The sequence below is a fragment of the Narcine bancroftii genome, chromosome 5, assembly GCF_036971445.1.
Source record: "Narcine bancroftii isolate sNarBan1 chromosome 5, sNarBan1.hap1, whole genome shotgun sequence".
Classification (NCBI taxonomy): domain Eukaryota; kingdom Metazoa; phylum Chordata; class Chondrichthyes; order Torpediniformes; family Narcinidae; genus Narcine; species Narcine bancroftii.
In genome coordinates this window covers 127,092,374-127,118,870 of record NC_091473.1, presented here as the reverse complement: position 1 = coordinate 127,118,870, position 26,497 = coordinate 127,092,374, and the positions used below count along the sequence as shown (strand labels likewise).

The 26,497-nt window shown below is 40.8% G+C and overlaps 1 protein-coding gene across 2 annotated transcripts in view; it reads left to right on the top strand.

Annotated features, from left to right (window-relative positions):
* The window catches only part of tie1 (tyrosine kinase with immunoglobulin-like and EGF-like domains 1), a 155,888-nt gene that overhangs the window by 112,573 nt on the left and 16,818 nt on the right, over window positions 1–26,497 (top strand). For both annotated transcript variants that reach the window (XM_069939016.1, XM_069939017.1), the window contains 5 exons: window positions 1,052–1,242; window positions 5,277–5,487; window positions 17,924–18,034; window positions 21,194–21,384; window positions 24,795–24,908. In XM_069939016.1, the coding sequence (XP_069795117.1) occupies window positions 1,052–1,242; window positions 5,277–5,487; window positions 17,924–18,034; window positions 21,194–21,384; window positions 24,795–24,908 (818 nt within the window). The remainder of the gene's footprint in view (window positions 1–1,051; window positions 1,243–5,276; window positions 5,488–17,923; window positions 18,035–21,193; window positions 21,385–24,794; window positions 24,909–26,497) is intronic.

Below are 26,497 nucleotides of genomic sequence, written 5' to 3'. Positions count from 1 at the left end.
AATATCCCCTAATTCCTCTATCATGTAAAAATTTATCTAACCGAATTTTAAATATGTTTAATGAAGCAGCCTCAACCACTTCCCTGGATAGAGGATTCCAAACATTCACTACTCTCTGGGAAAAACTATTTTTCCTAATCTCTGTCTTAAATCTATTCCCCCGAATCTTGAGACTGTGTCCTCTCGTTTTAGTTTCCCTGGCCAGCTCAAAAAACCTTCCTACATCTATCCTATCCATACCCTTCATAATCCTATTTGTTTCTTTAAGATCTCCTCTCGTTCTTCTGAACTCGAGCGAATGCAATCCTAGACGATTTAATCTTTCATCATAAGTCAACCCCTTCATCCCAGGGATCAACCTAGTAAACCTCCTCTGGACCGTCTCCAAAGCCAGTATATCCTTCCTCAAATATGGAGACCAGAACTGGACACAGTGCTCCAGGTGCGGCCTCACCAGTACCTTATACAGTTGCAACATTACCTCCCTACTCCTGAATTCAATTCCTCTATCGATGAAGGCCAACATTCCATTTGCCTTCTTAATAACCTGCTGCACCTGAGTACATGAGAGTAAGAACTCGTGTTAATGAAAAATATTTAAAGAAGATATGGAGATAGATTTAAGAGAAGGAGGGAGAGGTGAGAAAAAAGAAAAATAAGGAGAAAGAAATTCAGAGCCTTTGAAACTCTGGCCACCAAATGGATGTCCTGGATTTGAGCTCTCCAGATTACTGCTAAATGTCAGGCAACTAATTTGACATTGAAGGGGTGCCATTTGCATTCTGACTTTCATCCAGGATTTCACCAAGATTTCCTGAGACTAAAATCATAGCACTATTCCTGTCTCGTTGAAGTAGCTCAGTTTTATACTGGTTTTATGTTGGTGGTGCATTTGCACAATTAATCACACAGAGTACTCACAAGTAAAGCAGTATTTGCACCTTATTGATTTTGGACCACTACTGACATTTGAGCACTAAGAAAGAGATTGCTCCGAGTGACCAGAAAAGATGACCTGCTTCCTCACATTGGATGTTTTCTTTTTCCTTAGTGACATCCAGTGTGTTTCATGTCCTGGGACATTTTGAACCAGCTGCTGAAAATGACAAGCAACTGTTGATGGCCATTGTGGCCTCCGTATTCATCACCTGCATGACCATCCTCTTGGCACTCCTAGGCCTCTTCTGCATACGTAAAACCCTCTTCCAGCGACGTCGAACCTTCACTTACCAGTCAGGATCAGTAAGTACCTGGTCAGATATTGTTCCAAAATGCACTGCAGAAATTCAAACGGATTCTCCAAATCAGTGAGGTCTACTATCAATAAGAATAGGGAATTAAGTCGGTGGGGACACCGCATGCAAGTCGCACATCATCCTGATTGGAAGTATTATCATTGCCTGATCTAAATCCTGGAACACCCTCTCCAACTGTATTGTGGAAAGACTTTCATCATAAGGTTGGTATGGTAACTTGATGGTACAGTAGTTGGAACCTGGACTTGACTGTGATCTATGTGGGATTTACTTGTTCTCGTGACCATAAAGGTGTCCAACGGATGCCCCAATTGCTTCCCCATGTCGCCATGACATGCTGATGGATTAATTGGTTACATTAAATTACCCCTTAATAAAGGCAAGTGGCACAGGAGAGGGAATCATTTCAAGGCCAGTGTTATGCTCCCCAGCAGCAATTGAGAGAAGCATAAATGAATGACTTAAGTTTAACACATTTATTAACCAACTAACAATAATAGAATTAACCCCAATAAACTTAACACCCAAACAGAAGCCTTAATGGCAACTATATATGAACAGCAGATTATAGTGTATGTGGGGGGGGGGGGCAGACCATTACAGTCCAAGCTCAAATGCCCCCAAAAATCAATAAAAATTTCCAAAACCAAACCCTTGTCAGTCATATTAAGTCTGTCAGTCAAGAAGGAACAGCTCACAGACTTGGGTTTATTTGTTTCCTTGCCCACTGGTCGTTTAGTTTGAGGCTATATCTAGATGACCGTGTTCTCTATAGACTTTCAACCCTGTTGGGGAACTTGAGACTTGCGTGAGTTTCGAATGTAGCAACAGCCACCTTTACTTCCTTCACCTGGGAATTTTCTCAATGAGCTCCTGGTCACGACATGAGGTTCATGCCTCCAAAGCCCTCCTTAGTGTTACCAAGTGACCTTCTGTCATGCAAGTCCTCTCCTTTGGCTTGGGTCTCGTGACTCCTATCATGAGAAGTCCTCCTCTTGAAAGGGGACTGGAGAGGCACTGGTCAGTCACACACACACTTTGGGTATCAGAGACCCCAAACTGCTGTCAAGACAACAGTGCTAGCACCTGTGGACAAGGTAGCTCAGTCTTCCTTTTCCCTCTGAAATTACTGGGTGAGCACACTGATATACAGCTGCAGACAGCAGTGCTTGCACCTGTGAACAAAACAACTCAGCACCTGGCTTGCTGAAGCTGCCGGGTGAACATGCACAGTCAGACCAACTATCCAATCCACCGACTAACCTCTCCAAAACCAGCATGCCAGACTTTTTAACTGCCCAGCGCGTGCCTCCAGCTCTCCCCATCGGTGGAGAGAGGTTAACAACCGCAGGCTCGCTCTCCTGTGAGCCCACGGACTTCTAGCGCATGGTTCCTGCACTTTGACAGCTGTCAAAGTTCCCTAGAGGTAGCTCAGCCCTACGACAGCTTCTAGCAGCTGTTAAATACCCTGCAGTAGGTTCAGTCCTGTCCTGAGTCAAGAATAAAATTGTCCAAGGTCCATAACACCAGAGGAAGGAAACATGCTGTAAGAATTAGTGGTCACTAATTTAGAGGATTTGTTTTTGGTCAGTTTATGTAGGTTTTAATAATTCCTTGCATTTCAAAGCTCTGGAGAGAGTGAATGGATGATTCATCAGGATGTTGCCTGGATCAGAGTGCTTTAGTGATAAGGAGAGATTGAACTTGTTTTCTTGGAACAAATGAGGTTGAAGGATGATCTCAAGGGATGTGAAATTATAAGATGAGAGCAATGAGTTTTAAAGAGGATCAGAGGTAAACACATCCAGAGATGATGGTGGAAACAGATACAAAATGTTTAATAAATATTTAACGAGCCATTTATTAGGCAGGTCATAGAAGGATACAGACTTAACGTGGCTAAATGGGTTGAGAGTGGATAGCCAAAAGGTCGGTGTGGTGGTACAAATATCCATTTCTGTTTTGCATCATTCTTTGACTGTGAGTCTAATGAATTACGTGATTTAGTTTCCCTTTTGGGGATTAGGGTTAAACATGTTTCTAGGTTTGTTATTCTCTCAAGTTCCTTGGCAGCGCATCAATTTGCAATGAGGTGGAACCACAAAATCAATGATCCTTTCACCATTCACCTGGATCTCACTGATCATGTTTAAACTATGTTCCGGGGTAATAAGTTCAACTAAGAGTCAAAGAGGTTAAATAATTTCTTCAAAGCAGATCTTTATTTTAAGTCTGAAATTTAAAATATTGTACTCAGCAGGTCAGGCATTGTTTTTAAAGAAGGAATGGATGTTGACATTTTAGGTCAGTGCCGGTCAAAACTGTTAGAGTGAGAAAGTTGCAGAGCCGGGGGGGCGGGGAGGATGAAAAGAACTAAGTGAATATCTGTTTGACGATGCAGGCCAAGAGAAGCAGGGTGAGTCTTCGAATCCAGAGATTCTCAGAGCAGAAGGAAACAGGTTGCCTGGCCCTGCCAGTCAATATGGTCAAGGCTCAATGCCTTTTCTGTACCCTCAATATAGAACATAGAACATTGGAGCACAGGCCAGGCCCTTTCTACCACGATGTGGTGCTAACTTATATATACACGTAAAAAACAAACTAAACCGTCCCTACCTCATAACCCTCTATTTCTCTTTCATCCAGAGACTCAGAGTCTCTTAAATGGACCGATTGTTCCAGCCTCCACCACCACCTAGCAATGTATTCCAGGCACTACAATTCTCTGTGTAAAACAAAACATCCTCCCGATGTCTCCCTAAACTTTCCTCCCTTTTCACTTTGCACAGATGTCCTCTTGTATTTGCTACTCCCATCCTGGGAAAAATGTGCTGACTGTCTACCTTATCGATACCTCTCACAATCTTTTAGACCTCTATTAAATCACCTCTCATCCTTCTTTGCTCCTTCAATCTTGATCTTTCAAATATTTATCCAAATCTAACTGAATTATCACTAACAATCTGGTCACTAACAATCAAAAGTTTGAAGACCACTGTTTTAATCATACCTAATTGACTCGTTATGTGCATGGTTTCATAACTCCAAAGGAAATGGGTCAATGACAATTTTTCTCAAGCAAAATATTTCAGTAACAATTGGGTCTAGAACAGTGATTCTCAATCTTCCCTTCCCACTCACCCACCACCTTAAGCAATCCCTTACTAATCACAGAGTACCGATGGCATAGGGATTACTTAAAGTGGGAGGTGAGTGGAAAGGAAAAGGTTGAGAACCACTGCCTTAGAAGATCCTATGTGTTTAAGGCACTCCTCATGCTTCCTAAGTCCAATGAATACAGACTCAAACAGTCCAGTCCATATGACATAGGAGCAAAATTAGACCATTCGGCCCATAGAGCTCACTCCATTTTTCATCATGGCAGATACTATCCTTTTTAACTCATTTCTCTTGCCTTCTCCCTTCTCTTGAAAGGACAACTCATACTTTTTTTCTCCACCTCCTATTCTGCAACTTTAAACTTTTAAAATCTCCTTTCTCATTTTTCAAGTATGGATAAAAGTTTATTCAGCTGAAAGGTAACGGAAATGGGTGGCACGGTTAACTTAGCGGTTATGGGGTGTAAATTGGATCGCACGGACTCGTGGGCTGACAGATAACTGAAATGGGCAGCACATTTATCGTAACAGTAGGCTGCACATACTCGTGGGTCAGAAGGGCCAGTTACCATGCTGTATGTCTAAATTTAAAAATTTAATTTAAAACTCTGTTCCTCTCACTGAATATGATGCCTGACCTGCTGAATAATTTGGGTAGTTTTGTTTAATTTCTGATTTCCATCATTTGCAATATTATTTGCTTTTAATTTATTTTATGGAAATAAAATAGATTCCATTTGAAATTCTTTCACATTTCCTTTATTGTGATGATAAAATATTCAGGGCAGAAGACGTACTCCATCGACTGTGTTAGTCTCTGCGGCAATATGGTGTACTGTGCCCAGAGGACCCCATAAAGCCAACATATGGATAACCAATGGTTTTGTTTGTTCATTCTGAGGGTGAAGAGACAGTGCTTCAGTTTAACTCCGGAACTCTGACGCTCACACGTAGGCCAAAACCCCAGCCCGAACCCCTCACCTACCCCATCCTAGAATGGGATGACATCAAATTCGAGGATGTTATTGGAGAAGGAAACTTTGGACAAGTTATCAAAGCCTTAATTAAAAAAGATGGACTGAAGATGAACGCTGCCATCAAAATGTTAAAAGGTACCTATTTATTTAGTTTCTACAGTCATGAGTTTCCACTGAGTGGGTTTTTCTTGATGCAGTTCTCCCAAATCAGGACAGGTGGGCTTGAGCTATTAGGAGGAATTGAATAGGCAGGGAATATCTTTCCCTAGAGCATTGATACAGAGGGATGACCTTATAGAGGCTTATATAGAAAATCACAAGAGGAAGGTCACAAAATTTTTCCCAGTTTTGGGGAGTCGAAAACTAGAGGGTATGGGTTTTTTAAAAAAATATACATAATAAAATCTTCAATATCACAATATATTAAACTTTTTCTTATAAACAACAAAAACAAAACAGTCCCTCCCTCCCTCCTCCTTTCCATTCATGCGAATCCACACACTAACAGAGCTTAAAATCTTTTAAATATATAGAATGCAACTGGGAAAATCATCTCTGGATATGTATAATAGTAACATTTATAGTCTTTTTTTTTAATTACTAGATTTGGACCCTCATATGTTCCAGGTATGGCTGACAGATCGTTACAAAAGTGTTTTATTTATTCTTTAAAATTATATGTGATCTTTTTCTGCTAGGTATACAGCTGTTTATTTCCACACTCCATCATATTACAACTAAAGGGGATTTGGACTTCCAAGTGATCACGATGCATTTTTTTGCTATCGCCAATGCTATTTTTATTAATGAGATTTGATATTTATTCAACTGTTGCTTATTTCTATAAAATTACCTAGAAGATTTTGCTCCGGGTCACCTGTGAAGGCCACTCCTGTTATCCTGGTTAATTTTTCTGTGATGTCTTGCCATAACAGCCTCACCTTCATCCACAACCACGTAGCATGTAGAAAAGTTCCTATCTCAGTCTCACATCTGAAGCACATCTGATTTTTCTGCTTTTGATCTATTGTAACTTCTGTGGGGTAAGATGTAATTGGTGTAAAAAATATATATTGAACCAGTCTATATCTATTAATGTCATGCTGTCCTTGCACCAATCTGGCCAGCTTCTTTCTGAAATCACCACACTGAAGTCCGACTCCCATTTTTCTCTTTAGCTCTGTCACCCTGGTTTTGCATTTGCGCTCTGGAGAGCATAGTACATTTTTGTTATAAATTTGGGTATATTCAGTTTCACTAATTTCAAGTTGGGTCAACGTTGGTCCCCATCTTATCCTTAAGAACGATCTAAGTGGGAGAAAACAAAAGAAGGTTCCATTGGCCACTCCACATTTGTGTTTTAATTGTTCAAAGGACATGAGTTGCTACTCCATAGCAGAGTTTAAATATGTCTTATGCCTTTGTCAAACCACAAATTAATTATTTTATTGTCTATATTCATTGGCAATAGCACACTTTTACACAGTGGTGCTTTTATTGATATCCCTACTTTGTTTTTTCCCTAAACATTCATTAATTTCTTGCCACATTCTGATCATATGCATTAGTATGTGATTATCTGTCTGTGGTGCCAGAATCAGACGCACACAAAGATAAAGGCTGTACAATAGGCTTTAATCTACAAAGATTTCCACAGAGCCAGGCTGGCTGTGGCTGCAGCAACTCTGAGTGAGGCCTCGGGAGGCCGGCACAGGCTTGTATCCCAGAGGGTTATTGACACCCGACCGGGTGGGGCTTGATCCCTTCAGACCGACTGATTGACAGCCAGCCAGGTATTGTCCTGCCCCCTTACACTCCTGCAGGTACAGAGGTTGCCCCCTGCAGTAGGCCGGTGGTGTACCACACATTCACCCCCTTTAAAATTGTCCCGGGGAGGGAGGGGTCAGTAACAAGGAATCGCGCCCACTATGTACATGCAATATTTACAGGTTGAGATGATTCAGCGGCCGCCAGGGTCTCTGTGACCATCATAGGACTGGTTCCTGGTCACTGGTCAGAGGGGAAGAGGAGGGGTTGGCGGCAGGGGTGTGTGTGGCTGATGTGGTGCCACATGGAGGGGTGGCCAAGGGGGCCGGGGTCGACGTATGCGGGTCATATTGGATGGGTGGGGGGGGAGTGGGTTCGTCTCCTAAGGCTGAAGCGGGACCCTGGTGGTCAAGCTATGTGCTCCATAGCTGCCTGGGGATGGGGATGTATGCCCAGTCAGCATCGTCCTGGGTTGGAGAGTGGTATGGTGTGGTGGGTGTTCCTACTGGTGCCAGGTCCCTGGTTGAGACGGTGTCCTCTCTGCCACTGCCGAACCTAATGTAAGTGTAGTTATGGTTTGCATGAAGGAGGAAAACCTGCTCTTCCAGGGGTTCGACCTTGTGTGTCCATACATGTTTACGCATGTAAACATGCGGTCCCGGGGATGTGAGCCATGCTGGGAGTGACATTCCAGTCGCCGACCTCCTGGGGATTGAGAACAGGCATTCGTGAAGGGTCTCGTTGGTAGCTGTGCACAGCAGTTACCGAATGGCATGGAACGCCTCGGGCAGGACGTCCTGCCAGTACTCAACGACCCACCCTTTTGACCTGAGAGCCAGAAGGACTGCCTTCCAGACCACCCAATTTTCGCGTTCCACTTGCCCGTTACCTCTCGGGTTATAGTTTGTCGTGCGACTGGTCGCGATGCCCCTCGTCATCAGGTACTGACGCAGTTCGTGACCCCAAAAGGAACCTGGCGGAATTGGTACAGGCATCTGTCCGCCTCAAAGGCAATGTAGGGCTTGTCCTTCGGGTGGATAGGGATTTGGTGATACGCTGACTTCAGGTCAATCGTGGAGAAAACCCGGTAGTGGGCTATCCCATTTACCATGTCGGCGATCCTTGACAAGGGGGTAGGCATCCAGCTGGGTGTACCGATTAATGGTCTGGCTGTAATCCATGACCATCCTCGGCTTACTTCCCCTTTTGACCACCAGGACTTGGACTCTCCAAGGGCTGTTACTGGGCTCTATAACGTCTTCTGCCAGGAGTCTCTGCACTTCCGCCTTGATGAAGTCCCAGTCTGCAGCGCAATAGTGCCTACTTCTGGCGGCAATACGCTTGCAGCCTCACGCAAGATGTGGGAAGAGCCCCGGTGGGGTGATGCACAGTGTGGAGAGGCCGAAGGTTGGCCGGGGCTGGTAGGTTGGCGTGCTGTGCAATGTGAGTGGAGGTTGGGGCCCTCCCCGAAGGCAAGAGTGACACCCTGCAGGTGGCACTGGAAATCCAGGCCCAGGAGGAGTGGTGCGCAGAGTTTGGGCACGTCCAGGAGCCTGAATCCTGTGTAAGTCACCCCTCCCACCGTTATATTGACTGAGCAGCACCCAAGGGTACCAACAGTCTTTTCCTTGGAGGCAAGGGCGATCTAGCAGGTGGTGGCGTGGACCTTTAACCTTAGGGAGTGGGCCACGCTCGGGTGAATGAAGCTCTCGGTGTTGCCACTGTCCATCAGGCACTTTGTAATCTGCCCGTTGACTCACCCGTCCATCATCAAGCACCCGAGGTCGTGGGGAATGTTCCAGGTCAGCGTGGTGGCAGCCAGAACTATATCGGAGTCTGTTTTGTCGCTATCCAGAGGGATGGGGAGCGTTGATAGGGCGGCCTGGTCATCGCCCGTGTTGACCACATTGTTCTCAACATCGTCGGGGCCCACCATGTCGGGCGCTGCCTGGCCCAAGATGGCGGTGGCACGTGAGGTGCCGCTGCGTGGCTGGCCTCCTTCCCCAGCCATGTCCACTGCGCCGGGGTAAGTGACGTCATCACGGCCGGCGGCAGTGACGTCGTTTCGTCAGCTGGAACTGACATCACGTCATGAGCTGGATGTGACATCGCTCTAGTTCTCAGTGATTGGCGCCAGCAAGGGCGGGGGCTGGTGCAGGTGCTCAGGGCACGGGAAGGGGGAAGTTGTCGCAGGGACAATGGCGCTGCCTGGCACGTGCACATGAGGGGGTCCGCGGGGGAGGTGGGGAGGTCATAGAGGGCTGCTGAGCTGCCGGTAGGTTTAGAGAGGCACACTTTTGCAAAGTGGCCTTTCTTGCTGCATCGGGAACGATACTGGTTTCTAGCTGGGAAGTTTTGGCGTGATCATCGATCTGACCCATACCAGGACCCACAGAGCTTACAGGGGCGCCAGGCGCATGCCGCAGTGACATTCTCCTCCCCAGCTCAGCCTGGGGCTGCACCTGCAGTCTGAGAGGGCCATGAGGGAGCCTGGGGATCCTGGAATCAAAGGCTTCGACGTGCAGGGCTGCTGTTTCCAGGGTTTGGACTACTTCCACAGTCCTGGTTAGGGCATAGATGTTGTCTTCCAGTAGCTTCTGCCGGATGGCCCTTGAGCATAGCACTCGGATGAAGGTGTCCCAGATCAGCCTCTCGACCTCCTCTACACCTAGCCCCCGGGTTCAGCCAGACACAGTCGGGCCAACTCTCGCAAGTGTCCCAAGTGTCTCGCAAGCCTCAGCCATCTCCCCAGGTTGCTGGGCTCGGGTGTTGTGGAGGTACCTTGCACAGATCACATTCATGGGGGGCTTGTACAAGTTCTCAAGAGTGTCCGTTGCGCTCTTGTAGTGGTGCAGCCTTTGTTTACCTGGGAGACACGGGGACCCAGCTTTGACCGGAGTAGGACCAACCTCTTCTGATTGGAGTCCAGGATATCGCCCTTGTGTGCCTCAATGATTGCCTCAACCGCATGCTGCCAGATCTCAAAACGTGTCTGGGCTTCCTGGTGGCGTGGGTTGACTTCGCGGCTCCCTGCGCATAAGAGTTTTTCCATAGCCACAGTGTAAAAATTTTGTGGATTAAATTGTGGTGTACTGTTAGCTAGAATCAGACACACACAAAGATAAAGATTGTACAACAGGCTTTAATCCACAAAGACTTCCATGAGGCTGGCGCAGGCTTATATCCCGGAGGGTGATTGAAACCCAAGCAGGTGGGGCTTGATCCCTTCAGGTCGACTGATTGACAGCCAGCCAGGTGTTGTCCTGTCCCCTTACACACCTGCAGGTACAGAGGTTTCCCCTGCAGTAGGCCGGTGGTGTACCACCACACTGTCTTTTTTCCTTGAGATTTGACACTCGATTTATAGATAAAATCCTTTGCTTCCCCCTCCCCCATTGAGTGGATTCCCATCTGAATCCAAGAAGAGGGCCTGTCTTCCACAAAGAAGGCTGCAAGAAATCTAGCTGGTGCAGCTAAGTAGTATTTTTTTTAAATCTGGAAGTCCTCCCAGCCCGTAGTTCCCTGTCAGTTTTTCCAGTGCGATTCTTGCTGCCTTATTTTTCCATAGGAACTGTCTAATATGATTGTTTAATAATTTAAAGAAAATTTTAGGTGATTGAAAAAGATACAGCATTCTTGGCATTTCTTACATTTTGACACAATTATCCTTTCCCACTAAAAATAATTGGTAAGTCTCTCCATTTCTGCAGGTTTTCTTCTATCTTCTCCAAAAAAGGAACATACTTTAGTTTGTACAGATTTTGTAAAATGTTGTCAGTTGTGATTCGAAGATATTTTATTCCATCTGTCTTCCATTTAAATTTACTTCCTTTTTGGTTTCTTTCATATTCGAAATGTGTCAATGGCATTATTTTGCTTTTGTCCATATTTATTTGATAACCAGCTATTCTTCCATATTTTTCTAGTGTTCCTTGTCATTTTTCCAAAGATTTATCTGGGTCTGGTAGGTACAGTAACACGTCATCAGCAAATAGATTAATTTTTTATTCCTCTTGCCCGACTTTATATCCAGATCCCTTCTTAATATCTCCGCCAGCAGTTCAATCGCTAAAATAAAAAGTGCTGGAGATAGGGTATCACTATCTACTGGTCTACTCAAGTGAGCTTGTGGTTTATGATATAAAGTTTTTATCCAGTTTATAAATGTTCTACCCTCGCCAAATTTTTCCATTGCTTTAAATAGAAAGGACCAATCTAAATGGTCAATGCTTTTTACATGCTCAGGGAGAGTGTAATACTTGGATTCCATTCGAATTTTATATTAACTAATCTTCCTTGACTATTTGAGGAATGTCTTCATTTAACAAATCCTATCTGGTCTGTATTTATCTATTTTGGTAAATATTGACCTAATCTATTAGCCAATGCTTTAGCTAGAATCTTATAATTCTCATTTGTTATGAGCCCAGAGGACCCCAAAACACAGCAGCAACAGACATTTATCAAGACAAATGGTTACTTTTTTTAAAACTTTATTTATTGACAAATGGTTACTTAAACAAAAGTTGCTTTAACATGAAAACAGGTTCAAAGTTTAACTTATTACTATTAATTTAACTTAACCTAACACCCTTTTAATTCCAAGCACACGCATATGTAATGGATATAAAAGTTCAGAAAATTTCTTTAATTCACAGTCCAAACTCACTTCTCACTCCTCCAAGTTCACTGGTTGCAGGCAATTCTTATACTGTGCACAGAATTTAATATTTATGAATTTCACCAGGCTTTGGTGCTTGAAAGGTAAATGGTTACTGCTCAGGAAGGTTCTTGTCAGTTTTCAGAGAGATTTGCTGTTCACTGGACTCAAAATGATTCCTTCTAATCATTCACGTCAGTGTCTTGCCGAAGAAACTTGCCCCATCAGGGTTTTCGAGATGATAACCTCTTTCTTTCAGGTCACCACAGAGTTCCCTTTTGTTTCTCTTATTTCAAGTGAAACATTAGACAGTCAGTCCTCTCCTCTTGTATGGACCACAGGGCTATGACCAGGCTGAACTAAGACTCACAACCTGTCTTCAAAATGGGGTTTTTCCACAAGCTTGCCAGCTTGTCCTGTTCCAGTCTCAGCTGCTGCTGCTGACTGTCAAACTGCAGAACTGATCTCACTCACTCACTCTCTCTCACACTCACTCTCTCACACTCACTCTCTCACACTCACTCTCTCACACTCACTCACTCTCTCACACTCACTCTTTCCCACACTCTCTCACACACACACACACACACACACACACACACACACACACACACACACACACACACACACACACACACACACACACACACACACACACACACACACACACACACACTCACCCAAGAAAATCTGTTTGACTCTCTGCTTGCAAAACCATAATACCCTCTTACAACAGCAACCTGCACTCAGACAGCCTGTGGCTCCAGACCTAATCCTCTGAGTTCTTTCATCTGTTGCTTTCCATGTGTGAAGTCTCTGTAGGCACTCCCTAAAGCTTTTGCAAAGGCACTCGGAACCAGTCTGAGCTCCAGTATTTTAAATGAGATCTGTTTTGAATTGTTTATATGTGACCTACACGAAAAAAAACCTGCCACAATTTATCTCCTTTAAAATATATTTATATAAAATATAAAATACAACATAATCTGTCACTTAACAGAGAGATTGGTTTATATGATGAAGTTTTTAATGGGTCCCTATTTTTTTCTTTGGTAACACTAATAATGATTCTGGGAGGGTCTGTGTTTCTACTGCTTGGTCCAGAACATCCATTTACAGGGGCATTAATAATTCTTTGAATTGTCTGTAAAACTCGGATGGAAATCTATCCAACCCCAGTGATTTATTAGCCTTTAGGGTACCCAGAATTTTTTTTAAAATTTCTTCTCTTATAAGGGGAGTGTCTAGTTCTATCTTTTCTCTCTCTTCTAGTTTTGGAAGTTCAACATTTGACAAAAAAATCTTCCTTTTCATTCTTGTCTCCTAGTAATTTTGATTTGTATAGCTTCATGTAAAATTGTCTAAAGATAACATTGATTTATTTTTGTTTATATGCTAGTGTCTGTCTGTTTTTATAGCATTTATCATTTGTGATGACTCCTCTGCTTTTATTTGACAAGATAAGACTTTATGTGTCGGTTCACCCAACTCATAATATTGTTTTAAAGTTTTTAATATACCTTTTTCTGTTCTATATGTTTGTATTTTATGATATCTTAGATTTTTATTCCCCAGTAATCTGTATTCTTCTTGTAGTCCTGTTTTTTGATTTTTTTTCTAATTCTATATCTTTCTCCAAACTGTTTACTTCTGCCATATAATTTGTCCTCTTATATGTGCTTTGAGCATGTCCCGTATATAAAAAAAATATTATTAGCAAATAGCTGATTTGTTATGCAAAATATTTCTTTTTGTCTCTTTATAAACTCGCAAAGTCTGTTCTTTTAAGTAGTGTGGTATTGAGACGCCATCTGTATACATTTTCTTGCTATTCCATTATTGCAATAGTTAATGTTATTGGTAAATGTTATAGAAGCCTCGCTAAATAATCTGTTTTTATCACATTAAAAGTAAATCAATCCTTGTATGTGAATCATGCACCCTTGAAAAGGAGTTATCTCTCTCTGTGGGATTTAATTGCTGCCACATATTAATAAGACTTGGATCGTTAATATATGAAATTGTGGTTTTTGCCACTTTTTCCCTTGTTACTATTCTTGCAGATTTATCTAGTATTAAGTCCAAGCAAAAATTAAAATCTCCTCTGACCAATATATTTTGTCTTCCCTCTGCTGTTTTTAAGAAGATATCCTTCAAAAAGGCTTCATCATCATAATTTGGGGAATAAATATTCATAAATGTCAATGCTTCTCCATAAATTTCATACCTTCTGGCTTGGTCAATCGATGCATCTTCTAATTAATAAAAATATTGATTTATTTTTATTAATTACAATCACTACCCCTCTTCCCTTTGAACCAAAGGAAGATTATCTTTCCCATCCATCCTCTTTTTAATTTATCATTCTCCAATTTGGTAAGATGCATTTCCTGCAGAAAGATTATATCTGCTTTTAAGTTAAAGACCCTTTTCCTTTACACCTGCTGGTTTAATCCATTAATATTAAGACTAATAAACTCTAGTGTTTTTTTATCCACACCATTTTTAAACAGGTATTGTATAACAATAAAATCTTTCCAATTTTAAAAAATAATACTGTAACATTACCCTTATAAGAAGCATTTCCCCTTTAAGAAACATACACATTTCCCCTTTAAGAAACATACACATTTCCCTTTAAGAAACATACACATTTCCCCTTTAAGAAACATACAGATTTCCCCTTTAAGAAGCATACACATTTCCCCTTTAAGAAACATACACATTTCCCCTTTAAGAAACATACACATTTCCCCCTTTAAGAAACATACACATTTCCCCTTTAAGAAACATACAGATTTCCCCTTTAAGAAACTTACACATTTTCCCTTTAAGAAACATACACATTTCCCCCTTTAAGAAACATACACATTTCCCCTTTAAGAAACATACACATTTCCCCTTTAAGAAATATACACATTTCCCCCTTTAAGAAACATACACATTTCCCCTTTAAGAAACATACACATTTCTCCCTTTAAGAAACATACACATTTCTCCCTTTAAGAAACATACACATTTCCCCTTTAAGAAACATACACATTTCTCCCTTTAAGAAACATACACATTTCTCCCTTTAAGAAACATACACATTTCCCCCTTTAAGAAACACATTAAAAAACAAACTTTAAGAAAATCTAGCTCTGACGGTGACATAAACAACAGAACCTGGAAGCCCACAAAGAAAGCCAGCGGAATCTTCCAAAGAAGAACCCCTCCCTAAGTGCCATATTTTAAAATTTCTCCCCTCCTGGTGCCATTTTCCCCTATAAATTGAGGTCCCTCACCACCTTCCTTTCTTTCCAGAGCTCTCCATGTATATTAAAATGATTTTTTTTCTTTTAGCAGCAAAGACAAGACGGCTCAGTATTACAAAATAGAAAACAGATACACCTTTCAGTTAGTCCCATTCCATTATGTTCTTTTCGACTTTCTAATTTAGCCCCTCAAACCTTTTCACAACTTTCGTAAAAACTCTTCCACTTCTTTATCTTTGAAAAACACGTCGATTACATTCTGGGACATCAACCCTCAGTGTGGTTGGGTAAATCATTGAAAATTTTAAGTTTTTGGATTGCAGTTGTCTTGTTACCTCATCAAATTCATTTCTTTGTTTGACTAAGACAGGGCTGAAGTCCTGAAAAAAAATTACTTTTTCCACTGTCCACCATTGTTATTTTTGAATATTCATTTGCCGCTCCCGATAACTTAAAACTCTTACCAGGACCGGTCGAGGTAACTGTTTGCCGAATCTTCTGGGTCTGAGGGTCCAGTGAACCCTTTCAATTGCAGCTTTGCATTTAATTTGTTTGTCCCAATATTTGTTGGATCCATGTTTCAAAGAAGCTCACCAGGCCTTTCCCATTCAATTCCTCCTATCAGTCCATTGATTCTTACATTCCTTTTCTATCTGTTTTTGCTTTTTCTTCTAGACCCTTTAACCTGACTTTTGTTTTGTCCAGCTTTGTCCACTTGAGTCATTTGTTCTGTTAAATCTTCCACGATTTCTTTAATTTCTGATAGCATTTTCAATATGTCTAATTGATGATTCAACACTCGTAAAACAAGTGTACAAAGTTTCAGGATGATGGGGATATTTTGGGCTGACCTCCTTCCCTCAGTTCGGCTGGGCTCAGCTAGTCCCAAGGCCCCTCCTGAGCTGCTCCTCATCGGGCTTTCACTCGATGTTCAGCTGACCTGCTGCTACTTCAGTTTTTGGTTGCCTTGGTCGTTTGGCACTAGTTTGATCCATTTTTGACAATGGAATTCTGTTTTTTGAGCTTTTAACCCTTTTTATCACTTTCTCTGTTGAGCTCTTTCAAAATGCTCAGATCCTCTGCATGACCACCCCTGCCCCACCTCCACCTTTTAGAGGGCATAGGTTTAAGGTGAGAGGGTAAAGGTTTAAGAATAACCTGAAGGGTGCCTTTTTCACATAGAGGGTGTTGCCGAATCAAGTGGTAGAGGTGGGTACAATTACAACTTCCAAAAGCCATTTTGAATTTTATGGAGACACGCAGAAGGCCTACTGATGTTGGAACCTGAAGCCAAACACCAAGAGTTGGAAGATCTTTATGGATCAAAGTTTAGATGGATATGGATCAAACGTAGGCAAATGGATCTATCTTAGACATACAAAATGGTCAGCATTTACAAGTTGGGCTGAAGGGACTGTTTTTAATTTTAATATTTTAAATTTAATTTAGACATACAGCACGGTAACAGGCCACTTTGGCCCACAAGTCCTTGCCGCCCAATTGACCTACAACTCCCGGTACATTTTTTGTACGGTGGGAGGAAATCAGAGCACCCAGAGGTATCCCACGCAGACACAGAGTGAACATACAAACTCCTTACAGACAGCACAGGATTCGAAACCCCGCCCCGATGGCTGGCGCTGAGGCACTGTTGCACTGTAACAGGGTTGTGCCACCTCTACGCTAACTGAGCCACCCCAGAATTCTGTCCGATTAAAACCTCGTGACTATGAAATTGCATGTAAGCAGATAAAAATATGTAGAGAATTTGAACCAAAAATAATATTGAATGTCACCAAAGACCTATCTACTGTGTTAGTTGATATGTTGGAAACTGAATAGGGCCTCACACCTTGGGTGAATTAATCATCATAATGGGTCACTGTTGATGGTTGGACCTCTGAGGAGCAGATGCTTCATTTAAAATTTCATTAAAAATGCTGATTTTTTTATTTTAAAATTACCCATTCTCAACTATATTTATCAAATGGGACTAAGCTCTTAAGATAATCAATTATTATTTTTAAGGCAACATTTTTTCAAAAAAAATACTCTGTTGGATTTTCTTGAGAATTGACCAGTTCCATATGAATGTGCCAGCACTTCCCCCTCTACAACTGCTCAAATTCAGAAATCCCAAACTTATTGAGAAGTCCCTGTTAACTATTCAATGACATTCAGTCATGGTGATTGAGCAGCAAATTCCTGCAGTTTCCGAACACTTCAGTTACTCCATCTTGCTGGAGATTAAATGATTGCAGAGTTTTCAGTGTAAGGAGAAGTTCCAAGAGAGAGGAGTGAGTTCAGGTTGTTTGCATTTTTAGGTTAGTTGAGCGAGTTTAAGTTTAAGCAAGATACCTTTAAGTTTTGGAAATGTGAAAATTGGAAATACTCAGCAGGGCAAGTTGCATCTGTGGAGAGAGCAACAGAATTCATGCTTCTGGTGAATGGCCTCTCATCAGAATTGGTGAATGCAGGGAGAATTGTTTACAGGAAAATTTAGTTAGGAAAAATTACAGGAAAATTTGGGAAAAGGAATTTATTTGCTCTCTGAGCTGAATTGACTCAGTGAGTCAAACCACATCCTTCGAGGTTGTAAGAAAATATAGAAATTAATGAAAAGTTGATGAAGTTATCCTGATAATCATTTGCATATAAACTTTTTGAAAAAAATGGTAATACCAAAATAGTTTTTGAACAATGTTTATTTTCTTGGGTACTGAATGGTGGACGATTTGTATGAAGCAATGTGTTCTATAAATATGCACACAAGCACTGTATTTGTGACTGTGCCTAAAGCACTGGGACCTGAACATTGCCTGTCAATATTTGCTGTTGAATGATGCATTGAAATGTATCTAATGTCATTGTATTATAATTTACACAGAATTTGCCTCTGAGAATGATCACAGGGACTTTGCAGGAGAGCTGGAGGTTCTGTGTAAACTTGGACATCATCCCAACATCATTAACCTTCTAGGAGCGTGTGAGAACAGAGGTAGGAATGAGAATCCACCGATATTGGCAGGAAAGTAAAGTCAACATATGGGATATAAAGGTCAAACTGTGTACTTTATATAGCAAAGATAAAGCCAGATAACGAACGTTTCTGGCTTGAGCCCATCATTAAGGTATGCCTAACCAATATTTCAGACTTGAACTGTTGGTTATGTGTTTTTATCTTTAAATTGTATAATTTGACCTGCTGAGTTTCTCCAGCATTGTGTTTTTACTTCAACCATGGTGTCTTTTGTGGTTTACTACCATGGGATATAAAGCGTCTGGCTAATTATTAAAATTCCTTATTACTTCAAATAAGTCAAAATATGATTTCAGAAGGAGAGTGTTACAGATACTGGAACCCTGGTTAAAAAAAAACAGAAAATGCTAGAAATACACATCAGGTCAGAATAGAGATGATTAATGTTTTGGGTCGATATTTAAATGAAAAATCATCAACACCTGAAATGTTAACTTTTACCATCTGAGGAGCTGATTGCAGCAGGATTTCTTCTAATTAAATATACCACTCCAGATTGTGTACCTCGCAAGATTTTCAGACTCACATATATTCTACAACCAGGGGTACAAAAGAGTTATCAAAGTCTGACTTTAGGTAAAGTCTTACATAAATTACACTGGACAACAATTTTTTCAAGAGACTTGCTTCCTGAAAAAAGTTGGGGACTGTGATAGACAACTTCAAGATGAATGCATAGATAATTTCAAATTTGCTGTATCACATAGAGTGTTGGAGAAGCATTAAATTAACTTTAATTGATAGGAGCATGTATAATTGCATAATGAATCTGACACATTGCGTTAGTTCAATGAACCTAAAAATGTTTTGCCACTGATTTTTGTATGTATTCAGCATCTGATGGAAGATGAGCTTGAAAGAAGTCAAAGTATGATTGCAGAAAATGAATTTTGAATGGCATGTGACACCTCATCACTTCCTATGCTTGAAGTAGACTTAAAATATAACACATTCACAAAAATAGGTTATATCTAAAACAAATGGCATGTGATAAGAAATATTTAAGGTGATTTTTGTAATTAGCAGCTAAAATCTGCAAAATACACCCAAAAGTGTCCAGGAAGCAAAATCTTTAAAGGTGGTATTCATTAACAACTGGATACAATATATAGACTCCATTTGTTTCATTATGGGGTGATATTTATTTTGATAAAATGAAAAGGTTATAGGAAGTGTATGCTGAGTTAAAGGTTTTGGTAAGAGTTTCCGACTTCTGGAATAATTAGATTATGGATGGTTCTCGGGAATGGAGCATTTATGTAATCTGGGGACTGCCTGGATTTATTTGAAATCCTATCAGAAACTATTTCAGGGCATCAATTTGCAAGCAGTGGGGCAATTGTCCCTTGTTATTGATTATTCACAATACCCAAGGTCATTTAGCCTCATTTTTAAAAATATTTTATTTAAAATTTTAAAACCACAATGATTTCAATCAATAATGAATTAAACATATAAAACAATACATGTGGTATATATACTAATCCCTCCCTCCCTCCCTACCACCCTTACCACCACACCACCCACCTCCCTCCCAAATACCCCTAAGAAAGAAAGAAGAAAGGAGATTATCAATGAATATACAAGTTCAAATCGACTGCCATGAAACAGAGTGCCACCATTAGGCGAACTATTGGGAGTTTAAATTTTCAAACAAACTTATTATAAATATGGGCTCCATATTTTCAAAATGAAATAACATTTATCACATAAATTATAATTATTTTTTCAAGAGAAATACAAGATCTCATTTCAGTATGCCATCTCTGAATCCCCAAATCTATATCAGACGTCCAAGTAATAGCTACACATTTCCTTGAAACAGCTAAAGCCAATTGTAAAAATTCAATTTGATACATGTTTAGTTTAAAATTAAATTAACTATTTTAATATTCCATAATGGAAGTTGAATAGAAGTTTAATCTTCAACACTTTCTCTAAAAATACTTTAATTTGTATCCAAAATGACTTAACCTTAATACACTGCCAAGTTGAGTGGGGGAAAAAGAACCTATTTCTTTATGATATCTAAAACATAATTCTAAAGAAATTAAATTAAATCTTTTTAATTTTTGACGTGTTAAATATAATTGATGTAAAAAAATTATATTGTACTAATCTGTATCTTACATTAATAATTTTAGTCATATTATCTTAACATTCTCATTCTCCAATCATCTTGATCTATTTAATCTTTAATCTTTATTTATGAATATTTAATTTAGGCATTTTCCTTTGAAATAATATATTTTTGAAATAAATTTATTAATACCTCCTTTAATAAGTAAAGTTTCTACCTCATATTGTCTAGGTAATCTTATACTTTGACCTAATTTATCAATTAAAAAAGCTTTAACTTGATTATAACAAAAAAAGGTATCATTTGGAACATTATATTTTTTCTTTCATTCACTGAAAAGAAATAAAATAACCATCTTCAAGACAATCTTCTAATCTCCATTTGATTCCATATCTTTAATAATTTATTATTAATAGTAAAGGAAAAAAAGTTTATTTTGATATAAAGGTGTTCTACATGAAATCTTACCTTTACCATCTATCTCATAAACTATTTTATTCCTTAATTCAATTAAATGTTTCAGTATAGGTGTGTCATTATAGCCAATTAATAACTTGGTGTTCCATTTATAAATAAATTCTAATTTAGATTTTTCATCTATTAGCCCATGTTAAATATTTATCTAAATCAAACATTCCGTTAATACATTTAGCATCATTGATAACTGACATATTGATCGGCCCCTCATCCTCAATCCTTTGGTCCAACTCTACTTGCTTTTACTGACTCCATGCTGGGATTATCCCAGAGTTCAGACTGAATATGTTACGAATATGTCATGCTGTTGAAGGAATGGTTAAAATATTTACAGAAATTGCACATTAGGTCAATGAATGAACAGAATGAGGGGTTCATTCAGATGGTGTTAAGAAGATAGTGAGGGAGTTAATAGGTCAAAGGTTGAGCTTGGAATAAAGAGGATATCAAAGGTTTTACGAAAGATAGGAGAAAGATTATCTTAAATTATACAAATGGCAATCACAAGATCTCTGCAATTCTTGGATATAATTGTTTAACTACATCTGTTATATGACCAGGTTACTTGTACATTGCCATTGAATATGCCCCTTATGGAAACCTGTTGGACTTTTTACGAAAGAGCAGAGTTCTGGAAACAGATCCAGTATTTGCAAGAGAGCATGGAACTGCATCAACCCTAACCTCTCAACAGCTGCTCCAGTTTGCATCTGATGTTACGAAGGGAATGCAGTATCTGAGTGAGAAGCAGGTGAGTAATCGCATTAACGAAGATATAGAGCGGGGGGCGGGGGGGGGTTCTCAGTTTTTTTTCACTCGCATTCCACCTTATATAATCCTTTTCCAACCCCAGATTGCTTATGGCATAGGATTCCATAGGTGCTCTGTGGTTAGTATGGGATTACCTAAGGTGGTATGTGTGTGGAGAGAAAAAGGTTGAGAACCACTGATACAGAGAGGACATTTTTGTGCTATAGGCACTTAGAGACTAAAATGATATTTGCTACACACATGCAACAAATCTGTTATGAACCATGCATTACACTAAACACCAGCTTGCTCATGCAACCACTTGCACTGGAAATATAGAAACTGGGTAGATCATGGATCAAACAATGAGAAGCAAGTCACGCATCATCCATAGGGAGAAATGGACAGTCAACGTTTCAGGTCAAGATACCGAGATTGTGGATCACTCAGCATTGAGTGTTCATTTGACAGGAGATCTTCTACATTTCTTTCTTTCTTTGGCTTGGCTTCGCGGACGAAGATTTATGGAGGGGGTAAAAAGTCCACGTCAGCTGCAGGCTCGTTTGTGGCTGACAAGTCCGATGCGGGACAGGCAGACACGGTTGCAGCGGTTGCAGGGGAAAATTGGTTGGTTGGGGTTGGGTGTTGGGTTTTTCCTCCTTTGCCTTTCGTCAGTGAGGTGGGCTCTGCGGTCTTCTTCAAAGGAGGTTGCTGCCCGCCAAACTGTGAGGCGCCAAGATGCACGGTTTGAGGCGTTATCAGCCCACTGGCGGTGGTCAATGTGGCAGTTTAACCTGCATGGCTAATCATGTGCAAATGAACATTTTCCCATCTCTGAATCTTTGTTTGCCTTCAAATCCAAGAATCTATCAATCTTGGCAATTAATCTATTCCAAAACTGAGCATCCAAACCTATAAACAAACACACACAAATCAGCCTCCACACCTGATCCACCATGGTTGATCTGATTATAACTAGACTGCACGATTCTATCGACTTCTCTGGCTTTCATTACCTCCCTTCCCTGTCTTCTTTCACTCAGACGTGATAAATTCTACCAAGTCCCCTATCACGTCCAATTAACACCTTTTGTTGGTCTGGATTCCTCCCCCACTGTTTGAATTCTGAGACTTTCTGATATTTCCTGCTTCTGCCTTTTCTGATTTTTCCTTGAAGACGGGTTCAGGCTCGAAACATCGGCAACATATCTTTGTCTCCAATAGATGCTGAATAGACCAGCTGAGTTCCTCCAGCATTTCAGTGTTTTTATTACAATAACAGCATCTGCAGCCGATCGTGTTTCTCCCACTGCACAATTCTGTCCACCAAGAGTAACTTTTCATCCTTTACTGATCAAGAATCCAAGGACTCTGAAGCTCTCTTGCTTAAAAGACAGTGGAAACAAAGATTAAATTCTAAAGGTTCTAAAGTGAAGGAAGCTCTCCTGATCCCAATCCTGGATGACTCACTCCTTACCAATAGGTTGATAGGATAGTTAAAAAGGCCTACAGGATGGTGGATTCATGAACAGGGGGGTTGAATTCAGGAGTAGAGAGGTCATGTTACAACTCTACAAAACTCTGGTGAGACCACACTTAGAGTATTGTGTTCCATTCTGGTCACCTCATTATAGGAAGGATGTGGAAGCTATGAATGGATGCAGAGGAGATTTACCCAGGATGTCGCCTGGATTGGGAAACAAGTCTTATGAGGCAAGGTTAGCAGATCTGGGACTTTTCACTTTGGAGCGTAGAAAGATGAGGAAACTTGATAGAGGAGTACAAGATTATGAGAGGCATAGACAGGGTAGAATCAACAAACACCAGAGGATATATGTACAAAGTTAAGGAAGGGAAGCTTAGGGGAGATATCAGGGGTAAAATTTTTGCACAAAGAGTTGTGGGTGACTTGAATGCCTTGCCGGGGATGGTGGTGGAAGCTGATACATTGGAGGCATTTAAGAGACTCTTAGACAGACACAATGGATGAAAGAAAAATAGAGGGTTACGGGGTAGGGAGGGTTTAGGACTTTAAATTTTTTTAGGAAGGGATGTGTGGGTCAGCACAACATCAAGGGCCGAAGTCCTGTACTGTGCTGTATTGTTCTATGTACCCTGGGATCACGCACCCTAATCCAAAAGTTTCCTGCCAGATAAAGCAACCCCTTATCAAAAGTTGTGCCAGACTGGCCGTGAGTTAATTTGTGCATTGTGGTGCACTGCTGGTAAGGACAGCAGGGAGTGGGAAACCAGCAGAAACATAGTGCAGTTCTCCCCAGGGTTCAGGACTTCTTCACTCAAAACTCAAAGAAAGTTTGAGGCCCACCTTCTCACCTCTCAACAATTCATTTGTTGTCCTTCTGGACTCCAATATATTTGACGATTTTAAATCATCATCACACAGGAATGCTATTAATTATTCTGCTGTCATCCCGCTCTCAACATAACTTTATTTCTTTAATTGTCCCATTCTCGTCAACTCCTGTCTTGCTTCAAGTGGATAATGACCCCTATCGTTTGTCCAATTCTGATGAAAGGCCACTATCCCAAAATGTTATCTCTATTTTTTTTCTCTCTCCAGCAGTTGTCTGGCCTACAAAGAATGTTCAGCCTTTTCATTTCACATCTCCAGTTACCTTCCAGTATTTTACCTTTAACATCAGACAGTTTTTGTTGTCGATACTCAAAGAAAAAAAAATTACTCGCTTATTGTGACCATTCAGCCCATTAGGTTAGTACCAGTTCCTTGACCAATCTCATTGGCCCCATTCCCCTTTTTACCCTTGCACGTCATTCTTTCTCACCTGCCTATTAAATTCCCATTTGATTCTTTGACGACTTCCCAGCACCAAGGGATAAGTTACAGTGGCCAAATAACTAATCAGCATGCTTTGGGACATGAAAGGAAACCAAGCACTGCTCAGAATCCCACACAGTCATAAGGAGAAGGTGCAAAAAGGATTAATTAGATTCTCCTACTAGCAAGAATTGTCATAATTTCCTGTGCTAACATATCAATTCAATAAATCCTGTGCACAGCACCATGCAAAGGCAGTAAGCACAGAACCATTAATGACTTAAAGTAAAAACACAATGCTGGAGAAATTCAGCAGGTCAAACAGTGCACTTTATCGAGCAAAGATAGAGATAAATAATCAGCATTGAAGAGATCAAACCTGAAACATTGGTGATGTATCTTCATCTTTGCTCTAGAAAGTACACTGCAGTTTTCTCCAGCATGGTGTTTTTTTTCTTCAACTACAGTGTCTCCAAACTTTTGTGTTTCACCCTTAATGTCGTCACAACTTTCAAAGTTATTTCCTGCATGAGATTATTTTGTTCCTGAGACTTTGAGCTTTGAAATCTTTAATTTGCTTCTGATTTCAAGTCTGATGCAAGTCTTCCTCTCAGTTCATTCACAGGGATCTCGCGGCCAGAAATGTATTGGTGGGAGAGAACTTTGTGGCTAAAATCGCAGACTTTGGGCTGTCCCGAGGGGAAGAGGTGTACGTCAAAAAGACTATGGTAAGATTAAGTAAGATAGCCTGTGAACTGTTATGTTTTTTCACTCTTATCGAAGGCAATAATTCCACAACAATGAATTGAGAGGGTACCAGCACAATCTCCAGACTCACATCTATCTGTAAGGACTTTTGAACATTCTCCCCGTGACTTACGTGAATTTTCCCCAGGAGCTCCAATTTCCTGCCAGCTTCCAAAATGGATAGGGTTGTAGGTTAATTGGGTGCAATTGGGTGGCACAGGTTTCAATGGCCAGAATTGTGCTCCATTGAAACTAACAGTACCCACCAATATAGATGAGAGACTATGGTCACGTGCTTGTCTTTGTCATTCAGATGTCAACGTTGATTGTAAAGTGAATGGCATATGCAAGCAAGAGCAGAGAATTCCCTTGTTGTCTGGTAAATATTGTTCCCTCATCCAACACAATTAGATTAACTGGTCATACATTTCACCAGCAATAAATAACCTGCTGGAACAATTCAACAGGTCAAGCAGCATCAGTGGGAGAAGAAAGCTTGTTATCGTTTTAGGTAAGAACCATTTATTGTGATACTTCATCTATTTGTAAAATTTTACTGTGTTCAAATTGGCTGTTACCTAATCCACAAACGTCATGTTCCTATATGCTGTGAGAGTCATATAAATGTCCACTTCCTTTCTGAAGGGACTGAAAAAGTTGGTGGGAGAGAGTAGCTGGCACAAAAGAGGAGGTGAGGCCTAGGACAGACTAATACAATCACAATGAATGGTCCGGGCAGGAGGCAGACCAACCCTGATCACAATGAATGGTCCAGGCAGGAGGCAGACCAACCCTGATCACCATGAATGGTCTGGGCAAGAGGCATATCAACCCTGATCACAATGAATGGTCTGGACAGGAGGCAGACCAACCCTGATCACAATGAATGGTCTGGGCAGGAGGCAGATCAACCCTGATCACAATGAATATTCCAGGCAGGAGGCAGACCAACCCTGATCACAATGAATGGTCTGGGCAAGTGGCAGATCAACCATGATCACAATGAATGGTCTGGGCAGGAGGTAGACCAACCCTAATCACAATGAATGTTCTGGACAGGTGGCCAAACTCTCCTCCTATTTTCTTATGCTCTTATGGAGAGTGTGGGGATGGAGCAGAAACCTGGTTCACCAATGCTAATTGCAAACCCATATCCTTCTAATAACACTAAGTTTTACAGAATGCAATATTTGTATTTGAACAGTATTGTTTTTGGCAAATAAGATGATCTGCAGATGCTGAGATCACATGCATTGCATAATAGGGCCTGAGAGACTCAGCAGGTCCCACAGCATCAATAGGAAATAAAGGCAGTCAGTAGGCCTTTTCACACTGCCATGCAAAATGAGGATTCCTGGAACCACCTCCCCCCACACACACACACACAAAATTACAGGGAATTTGAACCACGATGTGAAAGGCCCGGGAGGTCCTGCCTTCTCAGGAATTTCACATGAGTCCAAGTCGGGTCACCACTCGCTGGTGGTGTGAAAAGGCCTGAATGTTTCAGGCATGATCCCTTTGTCACGGGTCAATGTTATGCTTGTATTTTTATGTTATTTATCACTAA